The sequence below is a fragment of the Delphinus delphis genome, chromosome 11 (assembly GCF_949987515.2).
Source record: "Delphinus delphis chromosome 11, mDelDel1.2, whole genome shotgun sequence".
Lineage (NCBI taxonomy): Eukaryota > Metazoa > Chordata > Mammalia > Artiodactyla > Delphinidae > Delphinus > Delphinus delphis.
The window spans coordinates 92,310,344-92,327,653 of NC_082693.1; the positions used below are offsets into that span (position 1 = coordinate 92,310,344).

The window sequence follows — 17,310 nt, forward strand, 5'->3', positions numbered from 1 at the left end:
CTCCCACCTGCCTACACTGGATAGTGCCCACCCTGTTGGGCTCGAGCTGTGCAGTGACCACCCCCGGACCCTCCCTGGAAGTCCGTCCCTGCAGGCGGAAGTCACCCATGGCTCGTCACTGTTCTCAGGCCCCCTCTCTACCCTGAGCCCCTCAGACCTGCAGCCCAGGGGCTGAGGCTCCTCCGCCCGCTGCCGCCCACCCAGAGACGGGACCGCACAAACCCTGGAGTTGCACAGACCTGCGGGCACGCTCTGGCCCTGGTCACTTGCTGTGTGACGGTGCCCGAGCCCCCTGCCCTCTCTGGGTCTCATCCCCTCCTCTGGCAAGTGGGGCTCTCGCTTGCCCTCCACCGTGGGGCAGGTGGGCCTGGCGGCCGCCTCTGCACACCCTCAGGCCCTGATTTGGGGAGGCCTGAAGAGGAGAGGTGTCCCTGGCCCGCGGAGCCTGGGAACCAGAGCTTCCATCCGTCTGCGTGGGCACAGGCAGGTGACAGCCAAGGCTGAAGGTCAAGGCTGAGGGGGGCTGGCGGGTGGGGGGCACTCACACCACAGTGCACACAACACAGGCAAACCAGAATTGGACCATTTATTTCACAGTTTGGGGCAGTCCCTGGAGCCCCTCTCCAGTCATAAACCACTTTCTGTCGGGAAGAATAACTTAAGTCACAGGAGCGACCTTTGAGAGCTGAGGAGAGCTCGTGGGCGGGCGGCTGGGGTGCGCGGAGGGGCAAAGTCGAATGGGACACCCCACTCCTAGGTTTTCCCTCCCGATGGGGTGGTGATGGCCCGCTTCTCTGGCTCCACCCCCAGCGGAGAGGGCAGAGGGGAGAAGGGGTCTCTGCAGCTCCAGGGGCCCGGGAAGAACCTGGGGCCCTCTGGGAGGCCTTAGTGTTTGAGCCACCTTGGGGGTCAGGGAGCAGCCTGAGTGAGGCCTGAGGCTTCCTAAGCTGGAAGGACACAAAGAGCCAGCAGGCGGGGACAGAGCGGGAGAGAGGCCTGAGGACCAGCCTTACGCAGGAAGCCCCGTGCCCCGCTAGGCCGGGGCTGTGGACACAGAGCCGCCTGGGCCTGGCTCTGCCCCGCCTCCCAGCTGGGCCTGGGGACAGCTGCGGGCCCGGCGGCCTCACGGGGAGAGCAGCAGCTGGATGAGCTCCTGGAACTGCTCCCGGTGCTCGTAGACGTAGACCTCAGTCTGCCAGAGGGCGTTGACCAGCACCGTGTCATTGACCTCGTCCAGCATGATGTCTGTCCCCAGTTGGGGACTCAGTCTGTCCGGATCAAGGAGGAGGGGTCACCCCCAGGACACTCGGCCTGGGTAGGGGACAAGGGCTAGGACTGGGGCGGACTCGGGACACACAGCACCTCCTTGGGGAAAGGGAAAGTCCAGGCTGGGGACTGGGGCCAGCAGAGCCCTCACCTGAAGTACTGGATGCCAACCATCTCGCACCAGGCCCGGGCCCGGTCCACGGCCCGCCCGTCCGGATCTGTGCACTGGTGAGAAGCAGCCTCTGTGAGCGTCCAGCGCACGCCACACACACAGCCCCTGCCTGGGGTCCCCAGGTTCCAGGTTGGCTTAGCCCCTATCAGCAGAGTGACCTAAGGCAAATCCCCCTTCCTGGGCTGCAGTGACTGTCCCAGCCATGCAGAGGGGCACGGCCTGTGGCTTTGACGGGTGGCTCGGCAGCGTTCAGGGTCAGTGAGCGTGGAGGGGCTGAGTGGACAGGCCTCCAGCTCCCTGCCCCCTTAGCTTCTGTCCATCTGACATTCTGGGCTTCCACATGGGCTTCCACACCTCCCACTGGAGGTGGTCACCGAAGGTCCCTGCCAGCACTGAGACGCTACAGGGGAAGGGGAACGCCCCTGCCCCGAGCTGGCTGAGGAGGGTCAACAGAGCCCTGCCATCCCCATGACACCCAGGGTCCCACGGGAAGCCTCATCCCGGGGCTGAGATCCCGAGGGAAGCGGGCCTGGGGAGGGGCCCATACTCACACATTCCACCACCATCTTGCCCAGTTCCTTGGCCCCAAAAACAGTCTTGGCCAGTTCCCAGGGGCTGCTGGGACGGAAGACGTCCACACAGGTCACAGGCACCTGCGGGGACCTCCCTGTCCCCAAGGAGACGACAACGGAGAGTTTCTTCACCTTGTTGCCCTGACCCTGTTGGGACAGGACAGGTGAGAGGGGGCCTGCCCCACAGATCGGGGGCACCCAGGGGTAAGAGAGAGGCTCCCTGGGGGATTGTGAAGAGGAGTACAGGCCTCCTGCGGCAGAAGCACAGCCTGTGCTGCCTCTCTTTTGCTTCAGAACAAGTTCTCCTGCCAATCTCCTGGGCGGCCTTGGCAACCCACCTACCCAGGCTCCCCATGCACTCAGACGAGTGACGTTTGAGCACCCTTCCCCATCCCACAGTCTCTCACTGATTCCTTCTTCCTCCAGGAAGCCTGCCCTTCCACATCTGGCCCCTAGAGAGCGCTCACCTCCCTGCCACCTGCGGTTTCATCAGGGGCTTGGTGATGACCGCAGTGACAGCTACAGCCAACAAGGATGCGGCACACTCAAGGTCAGGCACTGTTCTCAATACTTCACAGATAAGAGGCCACGGAAGCCTCACGACAGGCCCCAGGCAGGTACTATCAACAGCCCGAGGCAGTGGTTGAAGTGAAGCACGGGCAGAGACAGGCCCCAGACCCAGAGGCCCCCACACCACACTGCTTCTCCTAACCTGAGTGGGCCTCACCCACCTCTGCAGGAAGCTCCTCGGGCTGAGGGCCGCTTCTCTTCCTCACGGTCACTGACTCTGCACTGCCCCATCCCCAAAGGCCTCAGCATGGGCTCCCCTCCTCTGTGAGCCCTTTCTGAGCCCTCATGTCTCTCAGCAGGGGTGATGCTCCTGGGCCCCTGCACAGTTCTCCGTCACGGCACCTAAAACACTCGGATGGATGTGTCCTTGTTTATGGACTGTCTCCCCTGAATGTGAGCTCCCCAAGCGTGTGTCTCCAGGCCGGGCAGCGTGGCTAGGCCTGTAAACTGGCACATACTGGTATGCATGCTGTCCTCCCCACAAACAGCAGATGCTGTTAATTGATCGTAACACCCTTCACCACCTAGTCCGGAATGGGCCTCAGAATCCCTCTTAGCACAGTGCTTTGGGCAGACACCACCAATCAGGCAGGTTCGAGTGTGACATAAAATTGCTGTTAAGTGCACAAATGAATGAATGCATGAAGAAAAGCCATTTGCTCTCCCAGGAGTCAGCCCAGAGTACAGTCAAGGTTTGCAGAAACAGGAGAGGCCGCTGTGGGCAGTCAGTTCCAGCCCCTCCAACCCGAGGTGGCTCTCACCTTGCGGATCAAGTCCTGGTTGTACTCGTGGATCTCCGTCATGGCGTCCAGCGTGGGGTTGTTGGCCAGCAGCCCGCCATCCAGGAAGCGCCCGTTGGGCCGGAAGTAGGTGGGGGCTGCCCCACTGCTCCGGGCTGCCCGCCACACCAGCTGCTCTGCGGGTGGGGGAGGAGGGGGCCCAGTGGCACAAGAGATGTGCGTTTCGGATCTAAGGGTGTGTGTGTGTGTGTGTGTGTGCACATGGCACTGTGGGAAGAGGGTGAGGCTGGGGACTCTTCAGAAGCAGGACCGACAGGCCATGCTGTCTGGCCCCGCCATCCTGGTGGAAGGCAGGGTGCAGCCTGCCCGAGGCCTGATGGCTCCCTGGCTCTGCCGACCCTCAGCTGATACCCTTGGGAGGGAAGACCAGGGCAATGGGTGGGATGGTGGTGGGCTGGGGGTGCCTGGCAGCAAGCTTGCGACTCCCACCCACCAACCTGCAGCCTCTCGGGCCAATTGCTTCCCACAGATGCACCAAACATGGTTTTAACCTGAGGGTTGAGGTGGAGGCTTTAGGTTAACGTTCTGGCCAACACGAGGCTCCCGTACACACTCCGGAGCCTCATAATTCCGGAAGAGGTGGAGCTCAGCCGGCTGCCGGTCGGACAGTGTCCCTGTCAGCATCACCCTGGAGAGAAACAAGGAGCAGGACACTGAAGCCACTGACCCATCCGCCCTGGACAATCCACCTTTGGCAATTTTTGTCCAAACCACCGACGCACTAATTCTTAAACTCAGCATTCCTACTTCTGGGAACCCATCCTAAGACACTCCCACATGTGCGGGGAGATAGGCACACACTAGGCTATTAATGGCATTAAATCAAACGACTGGAAACAACTAAACGTCCACCAGTGGGACGGTTCATGCTCCGTGGCTCCTCTGCGCAGCGGGGTCTGTGCCGCTGGAGAACGGCTGAGGTATTGCTTCATGTACTGCTGGATGGTGAGCGCCAAGGTTTATATTTAAGTGGGAAAAGCAAGGTTCAGGACAGTGTGTGTAATATGCCACCATTTATTTAAAAAGAAACCCCCAAAGACCCTATGTACCTATTTGCTTGGTCAGAGGGTAACTCTGGAAGGACCCATGTGCAGAACCTGGCAACAGTGAGCTGCCTCTGGGACAGGGGACTGCTTGGGGGCTGCAGCTCCAGGACAGGAGTCGGGGGAGACTTTTCCGCATGTCATCTCTGATACCTAATCAGTGTTCTACCATGTGAGTCTAAAACCTATTAAAGAAGACTCCTAACTGTCTCAAGAGACTCAGACATCCTTAAATACTGAGGGGAGTGTAGACTGACACAGCCCCCTTGGAAACTAATATGTATTCAGACCTTTACAAATGTCCTGGCTCTTTTTTAAAAAATTTATTTTCTTTCTTTATTTTTGGCTGTGTTGGGTCTTTGTTGCTGCATGAGGGCTTTCTCTATTTGCGGCGAGTGGGGGCTACTCTTCGTTGAGGTGCGCAGGCTTCTCATTGCGGTGGCTTCTCTTGTTCCGGAGCATGGGCTCTAGGCATGCGCGGGCTTCAGTAGTTGTGGCACGTGGGTTCAGTAGTTGTGGCTTGTGGGCTCTAGAGCACAGGCTCAGTAGTTGTGGCACACAGTCCCAGCCGCTCTGCGGCATGTGCGATCTTCCTGGACCAGGGCTCGAACCCGTGTCCCCTGCACTGGCAGGCAGATTCTTAACCACTAGGGCTACCAGGGAAGACCTGTCCTGGCTCTTTGATCTGGGAATTCCGTTTTGGAAAGTCCAGCCTAAGGGAATAACCTTGGTTACAATGAAAGCTTTTTGTTTAAGGCTATTCATGCAGTGTAATTTATTACAGTGAAAAGTGAATGCTCTACATGGAAATAATAGGAGGGAGTGCCTAAACAATGGAATGTTTTGCAGCCATTTCAAATTACACTAGCAAGGAGCTGAGAAAGGTGTTTGTTACAATGAAAAATATAAAGAAAAGGGAACAAAAACTACGCATGGGAAAAAAAGATTAGTTTTCCACCTCTAAGAATCTTGTGGAAAGGTTATTTGAACATACCTCTCAATGAACAAAAAACTAAATGCTGGAAAAAAAATTTTTTTTGATCTTCAAAGCACAGAAGGGGCTTCCCTGGTGGCACAGTGGTTGAGAGTCTGCCTGCCGATGCAGGGGACGCGGGTTCGTGCCCCGGTCCGGGAAGATCCCACAGGCCGCGGAGCGGCTGGGCCCGTGAGCCATGGCCGCTGAGCCTGCGCGTCCGGAGTCTGTGCTCCGCAACGGGAGAGGCCACAGCAGTGAGAGGCCCGTGTACCGCAAAAAAAATTTTTTAAAAAGCACAGAAGATTGGGTGATTGGGATTGACATGTATACACTGATGTGTATAAAATTGATGACTAATAAGAACGTGCTGTATAAAAAAATAATTAAATAAAATTCAAAAAAAAAGCACAGAAGATCTGATAAGATAGAAAGGAAAGATGAGGGTAAACTCTAAGGATAAGCAAGAACTCACAGAGGTAAATGGAGCACAGACTCATCTCTGACCTGAAGGCAGACACCAAACTATCAGTTTGAACTTCCATGCTGATGGCCTCATGGGGCCAGAGGGACAGAAGTCAAAGCCCAGGGTTCACTGAAGGTTAGGGATCTAATGGGAGACCCTCCCCACATTAGATTGTAATCCCAAAGGGCTACCCTCTTGGATAAGGGTTAAACCAGAAATAAACCTGCCCCTTTCCCACGCCTGGAGGCTGTGAGTAAAGTTGGCTGGCATTAAACAAAGAAAGGAGAAAAAAAAAATCTCTGAAAATGTATAACCACAAACTAACCCTCCTGCAGATCTGTAGTCTAAATTCTCATCACCTGGGGGGAAGTTCCAAAACCTTCATGCCAAGAATTTAGTTACAGTGACCCTAGATGCTACTGTACATGGGTACCTGGAGGATACAACATAAGACACTCTGGAGAAGATACCCTCACTCTAGGCTTCACAGAATCTGCACATATTTCTCAACACTAAGGAGTACCACACAGTTCCAAAAAAGGTGGGGGGGGGACGTCAAGAAATAAAACACCATGAATAAAAATAAGCATAAACAACACATACCTACATAGACAGCAGTTATTTGAATCCTCAAACAAAGACTGTAAAACAGCTATGCTTGGGACTTCCCTGGTGGCACAGTGGTTAAGAATCTGCCTGCCAATGCAGGGGACACGGGTTTGAGCTCTGGTCCAGGAAGATCCCACATGCTGTGGAGCAATTAAGCCCATGCACCACAACTACTGAGCCTGCGCTCTAGAGCCTGCGAACCACAGCTACTGAGCCCGCGTGCCACAACTACTGAAGCCTGTGTGCCTAGAGCCCATGCTCCACAACAAGAGAAGCCACCGCAATGAGAAGCCCATGCACTGCAACGAAGAGTAGCCCCCGCTCGCAGCAACTAGAGAACGCCCACGTGCAGCAATGAAGACCCAATGCAGCCAAAAATAAATAAATAAAATAAAATTATATAAAAAAAAAACCAGCTATGCTTACAACGTTGAAAGACATTAAACACAAGCTTGATAATATTTTCAGGGAATAGAAAACTATAAGTTATGACCTAGAAGATCTGAAGAAAAAAACAAAGAATACTTCTAGAAACTTAAATAAATAAATAAATAAATAAAAACTCAATGAATAGGTTAAATGGAAAATCAGATAAAGTTAAAGACAGAATTAGTGAATTGGAAAATAGGTAAGAAGAAATTATCCAGAATGCAATGCAGAGAGATAAAATGAAAGAATATACAGGAGAAGTTAAAAGACATGAAAGACAGAAAAGCTCTAACATTTTCAACTGGAGTTCCAGAAGGAGAGGCAAGAGAAAATCAGGCAGAGGCAAGGTTGAACCGATAATGACACAGGCTTCCAGAACTGAAGAAAGACATGAATCCAAAGATTTAAGAAGGCCAACAAATCCCATGCAGGATAAATTGGAAGGAATTCATAACTAGATATATCTTAGTGCAGCTGCAGAGCACCAAAAACAAATAAACCAACACATAAATAAAAGCAGCCAGAGGAAAAAAGACTACTTACTTTCAAAGGAGTAAGAGTTAAATTGAAATTGACTGCAAGTGTAACAATGGATGCTAAAAGGCATAGAATGATATCTTTCTTGTTCTACAAGAAAATCACCAGCCTAGAATTCTATACTCAACAAGAATAAGAGAGAAATAAAAGAATGTTCAACTGATAAGGGTGAAATACAACTAGTTTCAAATGATGAGAGTGAAATAAACTTATTTTCAAACAACTCTGCTAGTGGAGAATTCACTACCAGCAGACCATCTCTATGGGAAAGGCAAAAGAAGGTACTTTAGGCAGGAGGAAGGTGGTCACAGGAAAGACTGTAAAGCAAAGAAGTGATACACGTGTATACATACACACACATATGCGCATACTCATACACACACACACATGCATGAGCTGGAGCCAGCTCACACTGGCTTGTGAGAACCTATTGCTAAATCTCACGAGCTGGTTGTTAAACTGTTGGTAGCTTGAAATCAGCCATGGTGGGGGTATTTACACCATGGGAATTGGCAAACACTAAAAACCAGGGTTTTATCCCCCTAGAGATCTGGTTTCCCAGCTCACCACTAGATAAATATAAATAAACATCAACTTCAAAAAACAATATCTTGTGAGGTTTTAAAAAAACAAGATAGATTTAAAATTCAGAAAAGTAATTATTGGGTTGGCCAAAAAGTTCGTTTGGGTTTTCCCATAAGATGGCGTGGACCTAGAGACTGTCATACAAGTGAAGTAACTCAGAAAGAGGAAAACAAATAACGTATATTAACGCATATATGTGGAATCTAGAAAAATGGTACAGATGAACCGGTTTGCAAAGCAGAATATAGATACAGATGTAGAGAACAAATGTATGTACACCAAGGGGGGAAAGCGGGGGGTGGGTGGTGGTGGTGGGATGCACTGGGAGATTGGGATTGACAATCACTGATATGTATAAAATGGATAACTACTAAGATATGTAATGTATAAAATGGATAACTAATAAGAACCTGCAGTATAAAAAATAAATAAAATAAAATTCAAAAAATAAAAAGAATGATTTGTGCCATCCAAATTCTTCTGCAATTTTCTTTAAAAAAAAAAATCCTTGATTATCTGAGGGGGGATAATGGTATCAGTTAAATTTAGACTTCTATAATACGCACTAAAAAAAAAGACAACAGAAATGAGTGCATAAATTTCAAACTATTGGGTTGGGGGTGGAATGTAATGATTAAAACTATTCAGTAAATCCCAAAGAAGGCAAGAAACACGGAACAAAATAGGATCGCATATGTCGTCCCCCAAATATGAGTAATTATGTAAGTATAAATGGACCAGCCACATAAACTATTAGATTAACTATAGGAAGGCTCTGATAGCCAAACCAATCAGCTAAAACAGACTTAACTAATTAACTTAAATATATTACTATGCAATAAAAATCTATAAATACACTAAATGCACGGATCAGATAAAGAACAAGTCCAGCTATAGGCTATTTACAAGAGAGACGCGTAAAACACAGGGATCAAGAAGGCTGAATTAAAGCACGAGCACAGACACACCACATGCAGATATAACCAGTGAAGGCTAGGATAACTATATTAATATCAGACAAAGTCAAGGCAAAAAGTATTCTGAGAGGGCTTCCCTGGTGGCGCAGTGGTTGAGAGTCCGCCTGCCGATGCAGGGGACACGGGTTCGTGCCCCGGTCCGGGAAGATCCCACATGCCGCGGAGCGGCTGGGCCCGTGAGCCATGGCCGCTGAGCCTATGCGTCCGGAGCCTGTGCTCCGCAGCGGGAGAGGCCACAACAGTGAGAGGCCCGCGTACAGCAAAAAAAAAAAAAAAAAAAAAAAAGAATAAAAATAACAGGTGTGTAAGACTGCTATAGATAAAATTATCAAACTGTACTGACAAACTTTCAACAAATGGAATGTTTTGCTATGTTCCCTAATTGGAAGACTTGGTGTTTTAAGATGTCAATTCTCCCCTAAATAAGCTCACAGAAAACTCCTATATATATAATAGATAAACAACAAGGTCCTACTGTAGAGCACAAGGAACTATATTCAATATCCTATAATCAACCGTAATGGAAAAGAGTATGAAAAAGAATACATGTGTGTGTGTATAACTGAATCACTTTGCTGTACACCAGAAACACAATATTGTAAATCAAGTATACTTCAATAAGAAAAAAATAAAGCATACAGATTCAATATAATCACAATCAAAATCCCAACAGGATTTGCTTTTCTGTAGAATCTGACAGTCTGATTCTACAATCTCTATGGAAGCGCAAATAGCAACAAGTAACCCACATCTTATACGGCACTTCTACGTGCTAGGTGCTTTTTACGTGCTTTATAAACACAACTTTTTACTTCTCGTGTAAGCCCCAGGAAGCAGGCAGTATATTATTCCCATTTTCGAGAAAAGGAAACTTCAGGGTACATGCTCTTAACTACTTCTCTAAAGGGCCTCCAACAATAGTCCTGAAGAAGGACAAGGTGGGAAGTCCTGCTATAAACTTGCTATAAACACTGCAGAATAAGGGCTCCGTGGTCAAAAACAGACCCAAGAAGGACCCTGGACCCACTAGGAAGCAAGGCCTGCGATGTGGAGGGAAAGATAGACTTTTCACAGATGAGGCTGGGGAAACTGGTTATTTGTGGGGAAAACAGGAAATTGGATTTCTCCTGATACAAAAATCAACTCCAGATTGATAAAAGACCTAAACGTGATAGGCAGATGGAGGGAGCTTCCCGACCTGAGACCCAGGAAGGCAGCTCCGTGCCTCCAGTTAAGGAAGCACAAATCATAATAAGGGAAACATTTCGAAATTCTGCTGCATTAAGAACATCCGCTCGGGCTTCCCTGGCGGCTCAGTGGTTGAGAGTCCGCCTGCCGATGCAGGGGACGTGGGTTCGTGCCCCGGTCCGGGAAACTGTGCTCCGCAACGGGAGAGGTCACAGCAGTGAGAGGCCCGTGTACCGGAAAAAAAAAAAAAAAAGAACATCTGCTCATCAACAAAACACCGTAAGGAGAGTGAAGACAAGCCTAGAGTGGGAGAAGAAATCCATCAAAGGACTCGTTTTCAAAATATAAAAAAGAGAATTAAGAAGCCTCATAACCCCCAACACACAACCCAATTGTGCCCAAAATGGGTAAAACACTTGAATAGGAACTTTATAAAAGAGGAAATGCAGATGGTCTCTAAACATATGAAAAGGTGTTCAACCTCACTAGTAATCAGGAAGATGAAAATTCCAATCAACAGAGACAGTATCTTTCACCCCAGATTTATAAAGACAAAAACGTTATAAAGCTAAATTGGTTTGACAATAACCAATGTTAGCAAGAATGCAGAGTGCCAGGAACTCTCAAACATGGCTAATGGGAGTGGAAATAGAAACCACCACTTTGGAAAACAGCTGGGCAGAATCTAAGCGTTGAGGCCAAGCAGACTTGGCAGCTCTGCTCCTAGGCATGTGCCCCACGGGGTCTTCTGATAAGTCCCAAGATGTCCACTGCAGACTCAAGAGGCCCAAACGGAACGACCCAAGTGCCCGTTGAAGGTATCTGGAGAAATAAACCGTGGGGGCACAGTCATATGAGCCGTGAGAATGAACGAAGTACAGCTTCACCCAACAGTAGGGACCATGCTGACTAATGCGGCATTGACAGAAGGAAGGATAACACACAAAAGGATTCCGTCCAAGCCCAGAGACAGGCAGGACCGGAACCGTGCTCAGGGCTGCATTCAGGTGCCGAAACTAGACAGAAAGTCCAGGAAATCCGGGTCGCAGGAGAACGGTTACCTCCGTGGGAGGTGGAGGGAAGCAGGAGCTATGACGGGGGCCGGCACACACTCAAGGGGCTTTTGGACTTGGCTGGTGGTCATATCTGGGTGTCTGCTTTAGAATTATTCATGGAACTGTTTAATGTCCTTTTCTAAATGTATGTTCTATTTCACCACAGAAAAGAAAAAAACTGTCTAGGATAAAATATACAAAAAATGTTTTTCAAAACATTAACTTTTGGTTAATAAATCATGGATATTTTCCTCTTCTTTTTACTTTCCAAAACTTCCAAATTTTCTTAAAAGACTATGTGTTATTATTAAATGGAAAAAAAAAAAACTTTACTATGAAAAGAAATCCTCCCAACTCTCCAGGGCTCGCTTACACCTCACTTCCTCCAGGAAGCCCTCCCTGACCACCTTGTTCTCAGTCCTTTCTCCCCCTTGCTTCCACGGATAGTCAGTTGCTGAACACTTTTCAGGGGTCTGCTCTGGGGCAGGCACTGTGCTAGATGCCGGGGCAACAGAAAAACAAGGCAGTCACGTTCCTGCTTCACGCAGCTCACAGTCTGGCAGGCGAGCCAGGAGTTAGGCAGACAATAATGTAATTCCAGGATGGGAAATAAATACTACAAAGAAGTGGTGGTGCTGAAGGTTCTTCTGGGACCTCTTAATAAGCACATGCTGTCTTGCGTGGTTGCCATTTTTTTAGGTCACTTATCTCCTAACCAGATCGTAAGCCTTCCCACCTGATGGTTGCATCACCCCATCACAAACACACACAGGCAGTGCCGGGGGCAGAGCTGTGCTCAGCAAGTGTGTGTGTGAGGGACGAGAACCAACCCCCTTTGACCCAGGGATGTGCTGTCTGGGTGGAAAAACATCAGACATGGGTCGAGGGTGTTCTGCACCTGTGTTCCTCAGCCACCCCCCCGCCCCCCATCCAGCTTTAATCAGACCAGGGCAGGGAGTCCTCTGCTCCAAGGAAGAGCCGACGGGGTGCATGGCTGGGGCCAAAGTCGCTGTGCTCCCGAAAAGGAGGGGGAGGAGGCTTACTTGGGTTTCTTGACATCCGTCATCTTGGTGTGCTCTCCAAACTCCCGCTTCAGGAACTCCTCCAGGGGCCCTGACTCGTAGGGCCGAGAGCCCTGGAACACCTCATCCTTCATGCGAAAGTACACACCACGCATGTAGGCCATGGACTTGCCTAGGAACAAGGGGGTCGGAGGTGGGGAGAGATGCGAGGGCTGCCCTGACAGGGGGCCTGAGCACAGGAACCAGCGGGGTGCAGGGGGCAGATTTACCAAAGCACCAACCAAGCTGGGGCTCCTGGGACCATCCTCGCAACTTCCCCCACAGGCAGCTCCTTCAGCAGCTCCAAGGCTCGGCACTTAACCTTGTACTCGTAATTTGCATGTTTTCTTTAAAGAAGGGGTCCTGAACGTGTAAAAGCTTATAAATCTAGATCCACCCCATTTGCCGTGGAGTAGAAAGACCAGCCCTGTCCCGCGAGAACAGACAGCTTCCAAGGGGCAGGGTGCACCTCACAGTATGGAGAAGCTGCCCAGCACGCCTCAGCGGCCCAGGGGTGCAAGTGGGGGGCTGCGGAGGGGAGGGCTTCTCAGATCCCTTCCATAGCCCCCGGGCGCCTGAAGACCCTGCATGGGGGATAAATGTCCCCTGAAGAAGGAAGTGACCCTTTCTGGAGGAGAAACTAGAACCTCCGCCCACTCTGCTCCACGCCCAGATCTCATGCCCAGCCGGGTGGAAGCCAGCCCTGAGCTGGCCCTTCTCTCAGGGAAGACCAGAGAGGGGACACGGGGCCCCAGAGGCCAGGGGACAGAAGTCCCAGCAGCTTTGCCGACATAATCCTCCTCCTCCCAGGGCCCCACGGGCCGCTGCTCTAGGTCACCTCCTGGGCTGGCTGTGCCCCACGTCCCTCCCATGCACACCCTGGGTGCCGGGCCATGGCCTCCTCACACTGGGAACACCCGGATGCCTACGCCTCCCCCATGGGACCCGGGGCTCCTTGAGGTGGGGCGTGCACCTGACTCAGCCCTGCACGCCTAGCACCCAGCACAGGCCTGGCCCGAAGGCCTTGATGTCCTGGAGGGGGAGGGTCCTCTCCTGGTGCCTTCAGATCTGCAGGACGAGTTGGAGGGCATGGAACCCAACCCAGGCAGGGATCCCCAGTCAGGGATGCTGAGACAATTCCCGCCGGGCGGTAGCTCGGTCGGAGGGGGCCCCCCACACGCAGCATCACGCAGCCCAGACAGCTCCATAAAGGAGACACTGCTCGAGCCGAGACAAGGCCTACCCGGAAGTCTGTCCAGTAAGCAAAATGCCCCGTCACCTCTGGGAAGTTGTAGTGACAGCGAACTGCGTGGGCTTTCTGTGTCGCTGGGGAGTGTTGGGATGGGCGTCCTTGGGACTCCTAGCCCCAGCAAGCCCGCCAGTGGGCCGTGTGACTTTGGGTCACCTCTCCCCCCAGGGCCTCCATTACCCTGTGTGGGTAAAATGAAGTGTGCAGACTAGGGCCCTGGCATTTGTGACCCCTCCAAGTCACATTCCTCATTCCTGAGGCCACCAACTCCACCCACCCTCAGAATGCGTTTCCTCATTTCCAGCAGTTCTGAGGCCCTTCTGTGTCTGCCTTGCAGGGGCATGGCAACCGGTATAAAAATGCTCCCAACGCTGAGAGTGAAACCAGTTCTGTCCTCTGTGGCTGGGTGGGCATCACCCTAGCCCACCCCCCAGCCCTTCCTCCTTCCAGCCTCGGACCCCAACACCCCAGCCACCCCCCGAAGGGCCTATGGGCCCTCCCCTCCCCCATGACGTTCTCCGCAAAGCTCGGAGAACAAACTCAGCCCCATTTGAGGGCAGGTCTCGGCCCCAACCCGTCCTGCCTCAGCAGCCCAGGGGTTGCCCTCACCGTGCAGGATGGCCAGGGCCAGGATGCCCCCCGTGCTGGTCCCCGCCACCCAGTCGAAGAGGTCCTTGGTGGCGATGCCCGAGGCCTTCTCAATGGCAATGAGGAGCTGGATGATGACGAGGCCTTTCACGCCCCCTCCGTCCAGGCAGAGCAGGTGGTCGCGGCTGTGGTGGGGACAGCAGTGGGAGAGAAGAGGGTCCCATTACAGCCGGCACTTTGCATGCCGTGTCCCTGAGCACCTGCCCCGCGGTAGCCGCTTGAGCGCGTGGAGACCAAGCCCTGCAGAGCTCGTGTGCTACCGGGGCTTTGGGGAGGCGGTAGCGAAGTCAGTACAGGAATAAACACAGGACTTCAGGAGGCGAAAGGTGCAATAGAGAGACAGACGCAGGAAGGTGAGGGCAGCAGGGGGCAGGGAAGACTACCCTGGCCATGTGCCACCTCGGCAGACGCCTGGGTCTGTCTCCCACACTTTGAACAGGGGCTCCCCAAGGCCACTTGGTTTTGGTCAGATCCAGATCCCCAGTCCCGGACCTGACCCGAAGCAGGTGCCTGATAAAAGTCTGTTTGAATTAAACAAGGCTGGGGGAAGGGCTGCTCTCCCGAGGCCACAAGGAACAGGCGTCCAAGAAGGTCAGGCCCCTCCAGTCAGGTGGGAGCAGCACGGGGGAAGGACCGTCTGTGCGTCAGGAGCCATAAGGAGCTTCCACCAGCATGAACTCACTTAAATGCTCCAAACCCCTTCCAGGTGCATACTCCCTGTCACCCTGTGCATATCTGTGAGGACACGAAGCTCGGAGTCACACAGGTGGATCTGGACCGGGGTCTGTGGACTCCCGGGTCACACACTCTCCAACACATCCTGACCCGTCTCCCTACGGCCCGCCACGCCCAGCCCCTGCCCCGGGGAAGAAGGCCTCTATCGTCTGTGCTCAGACCTGGAACCTTCCTTCCGGTCTCCTCCTCTTCTTTCTATCCCAGCTTAAATGTCACCACTGAGGGAAGCCTGCCCGATGCCATCGGGACGCTCCCGCTCAGCCCGCCCCTGCCCCACCCACTTCTGTGGTGCAGAGCCCTTCTCGCTTCCATCCGCAATTGCTTTTGGTCACTTGTTTGCTGCCTTTCTTCCCCCCATGAGGGCAAGGCCCGGCTCTGCGGGTGGGAGGCGTCCCACGGACGCACAGCTGGTAGATGAAGGAGCCTGCGCTGCCCGCCTGCGGGGTCCCTCGTCTTTTCCTGGACAAGCTGCCCAGCCCTGCAGCAAGCCCAGAGCGTGTCAGAGGAGGCGGTGCTGTCGCCGGAGGCCTGCAGGGCCCCTGGCCAGGGAGGCTGGAGCAAAGAGGCAAGAGACCTTTCTGAAGATGTGGGGCTGGCAATGGAGGGAGCAGGGCTGAGCTGTGTGGCTCAGAGACCTGCGTGGGGAGGTCCTCACACACCTGCGTGGGGAGGTCCTCACAGGGGTATCCTGACTCTTGTCTCAGCCCCACCTCTAGGGAGGGCGCTCAGGCTGTGCAGACTCCCCAGCCCTGCTGGAGAATCTGCCGCCTCCTTCCTCTTACTGGTGGGGACCTGTCAGTCCTCCCTCTGGTACCCTGCTCGGCCCCTGCGCAGGGGTGTGTGTGGGAGGGGGGGCGCAGTGGGAGGGAAGGGGGAGACGGGCAATAGGGCAGGTGCACCCTTAGGGCACATGGCACAGGGTGGCCGAGGAAACGAGTGGGCTACAGCAAGGGGAGGCCGAGCCTTCTGACGAGGAGAGGCCCAGCCACCGATGTGGCTGCCTGGTCCTGGGAGCTGCTTCTGGGAGAAGAGAGCTTTCCCTGCAGGGGAGGGCACTAGGGGTGCAGCCAGGAGAGAGCCTGCAGGAGCAGAAAGGGCATGGACTCGGAAGCCCTGGGCTGAGTCTGCTCTGACCTTAAACAAGTCACTTAACCTCAAGTTCTGCATTTGCAAAACAAGGTTACTAATGCCTCCCTAGGAAGGCTGTTAGGCACACAGGATAGTAAAAAACAGAGAACTGATAAACCACCTCCAGCATTACAGGGAAGGGTGGAGAGAGCACAGCTGACAGGAAACACGTTTGTCCTGGTAACTCGCCGAGCTGGTGGGCACTGATTCGGACAACCACTGTCACCAGGGACTGTCCTCAGGGACAGGGCTTGGGTTTCTTCCCTTTGTGCCCATCACCCCAGCCTGCCTCCTAGAATGGGCCTGGGTACACGGCAGATACTTGGGGAACCAACCCACCCACTAGCTCTTGGAGGGAGGCAGGGTCAGCATCAGGGCAGCTGGGGGCTCCCTCCAGAGGAGAGCGGGGCCATCTCCCCCGACAGTCCATGACAGGGTCGGAGAGAGAAGGGACAGGGCCGCAGCCAGCTCCACTGTGTGGCCCGGAGCCGGCACAGTGATTGACGGAGAAGCAGGCCCAGCCTCCCTAAAGACTCAGTCTCTTTGCTGTGAACTACAGAGAGTGCGAGCTACTCTGCAGAGCCAGAGACAGACTAGAAAAAGTCCCACACCTGCTGCATGGCACCCGGCAGAGGCCCTGCCCATGAGCCTGCCCCCGACACTTACGTCCGCTTCTCGTCCCTCATGGAGCTCAGGATGAAGGCCGGCTTCCGGGCCCGGGAGATGTGCATGAGGTCCTGCAGTTCTGTGAGGCACAGGGCAGGGGGGGCTGGGGCCAGGCATGTGCCGCTCCCCGCCCCCCCATGGGTCCTGAGGGCAAATCTGGAGCTGTGCCCTTACCCCACTGTCCCTAGCAGGAGCATCCGCCTCCCACCCCCTGGAAGGGCTCTTCATCCCAGGATACAGCAGGGCCAGAGGCCACAGGCCCCTCAGGGAGCGATGGGCTGGAATGCAGAGGGGAGCCCGCTGCTCTGGGAATGGCGCCCCACCCTGCCCGGCCAGCTCCCGATTTCCTGTGTCTTCCTCGCAAAGCCCCGAAGCGCCCCCCACGTGCCCTGTGTGTGCAGTTCACAAAGCACTTCTTCCTGCCCAGGAGCCGCTGCTGCTGACGGCCACCGTCACAGAATCACGGCCCCCAATTTACAGATGAGACTCAAAGAGGTTACACAGCTCGTCCAAGGTCATTTAGCCAAAAGGGCAGAGTTAGGACACTCCTCGGGGTTTAACTCCATGAAGGAATGGAGATA

General features: G+C 53.2%; 1 protein-coding gene across 5 annotated transcripts in view; it reads right to left on the bottom strand.

Moving 5' to 3' along the window:
- Nucleotides 1-585: 585 nt before the first annotated feature.
- The window catches only part of PLA2G6 (phospholipase A2 group VI), a 49,901-nt gene continuing 33,176 nt past the window's right edge, over nt 586-17,310 (bottom strand). For all 5 annotated transcript variants that reach the window (XM_060025647.1, XM_069541210.1, XM_060025649.1 and 2 more), the window contains 8 exons: nt 16,730-16,808; nt 14,162-14,325; nt 12,286-12,436; nt 3,872-4,008; nt 3,342-3,496; nt 1,990-2,157; nt 1,418-1,491; nt 586-1,268 (listed from right to left, as the gene is read on the bottom strand). In XM_060025647.1, the coding sequence (XP_059881630.1) occupies nt 1,124-1,268; nt 1,418-1,491; nt 1,990-2,157; nt 3,342-3,496; nt 3,872-4,008; nt 12,286-12,436; nt 14,162-14,325; nt 16,730-16,808 (1,073 nt within the window). In that variant the 3' untranslated portion in view covers nt 586-1,123. The remainder of the gene's footprint in view (nt 1,269-1,417; nt 1,492-1,989; nt 2,158-3,341; nt 3,497-3,871; nt 4,009-12,285; nt 12,437-14,161; nt 14,326-16,729; nt 16,809-17,310) is intronic.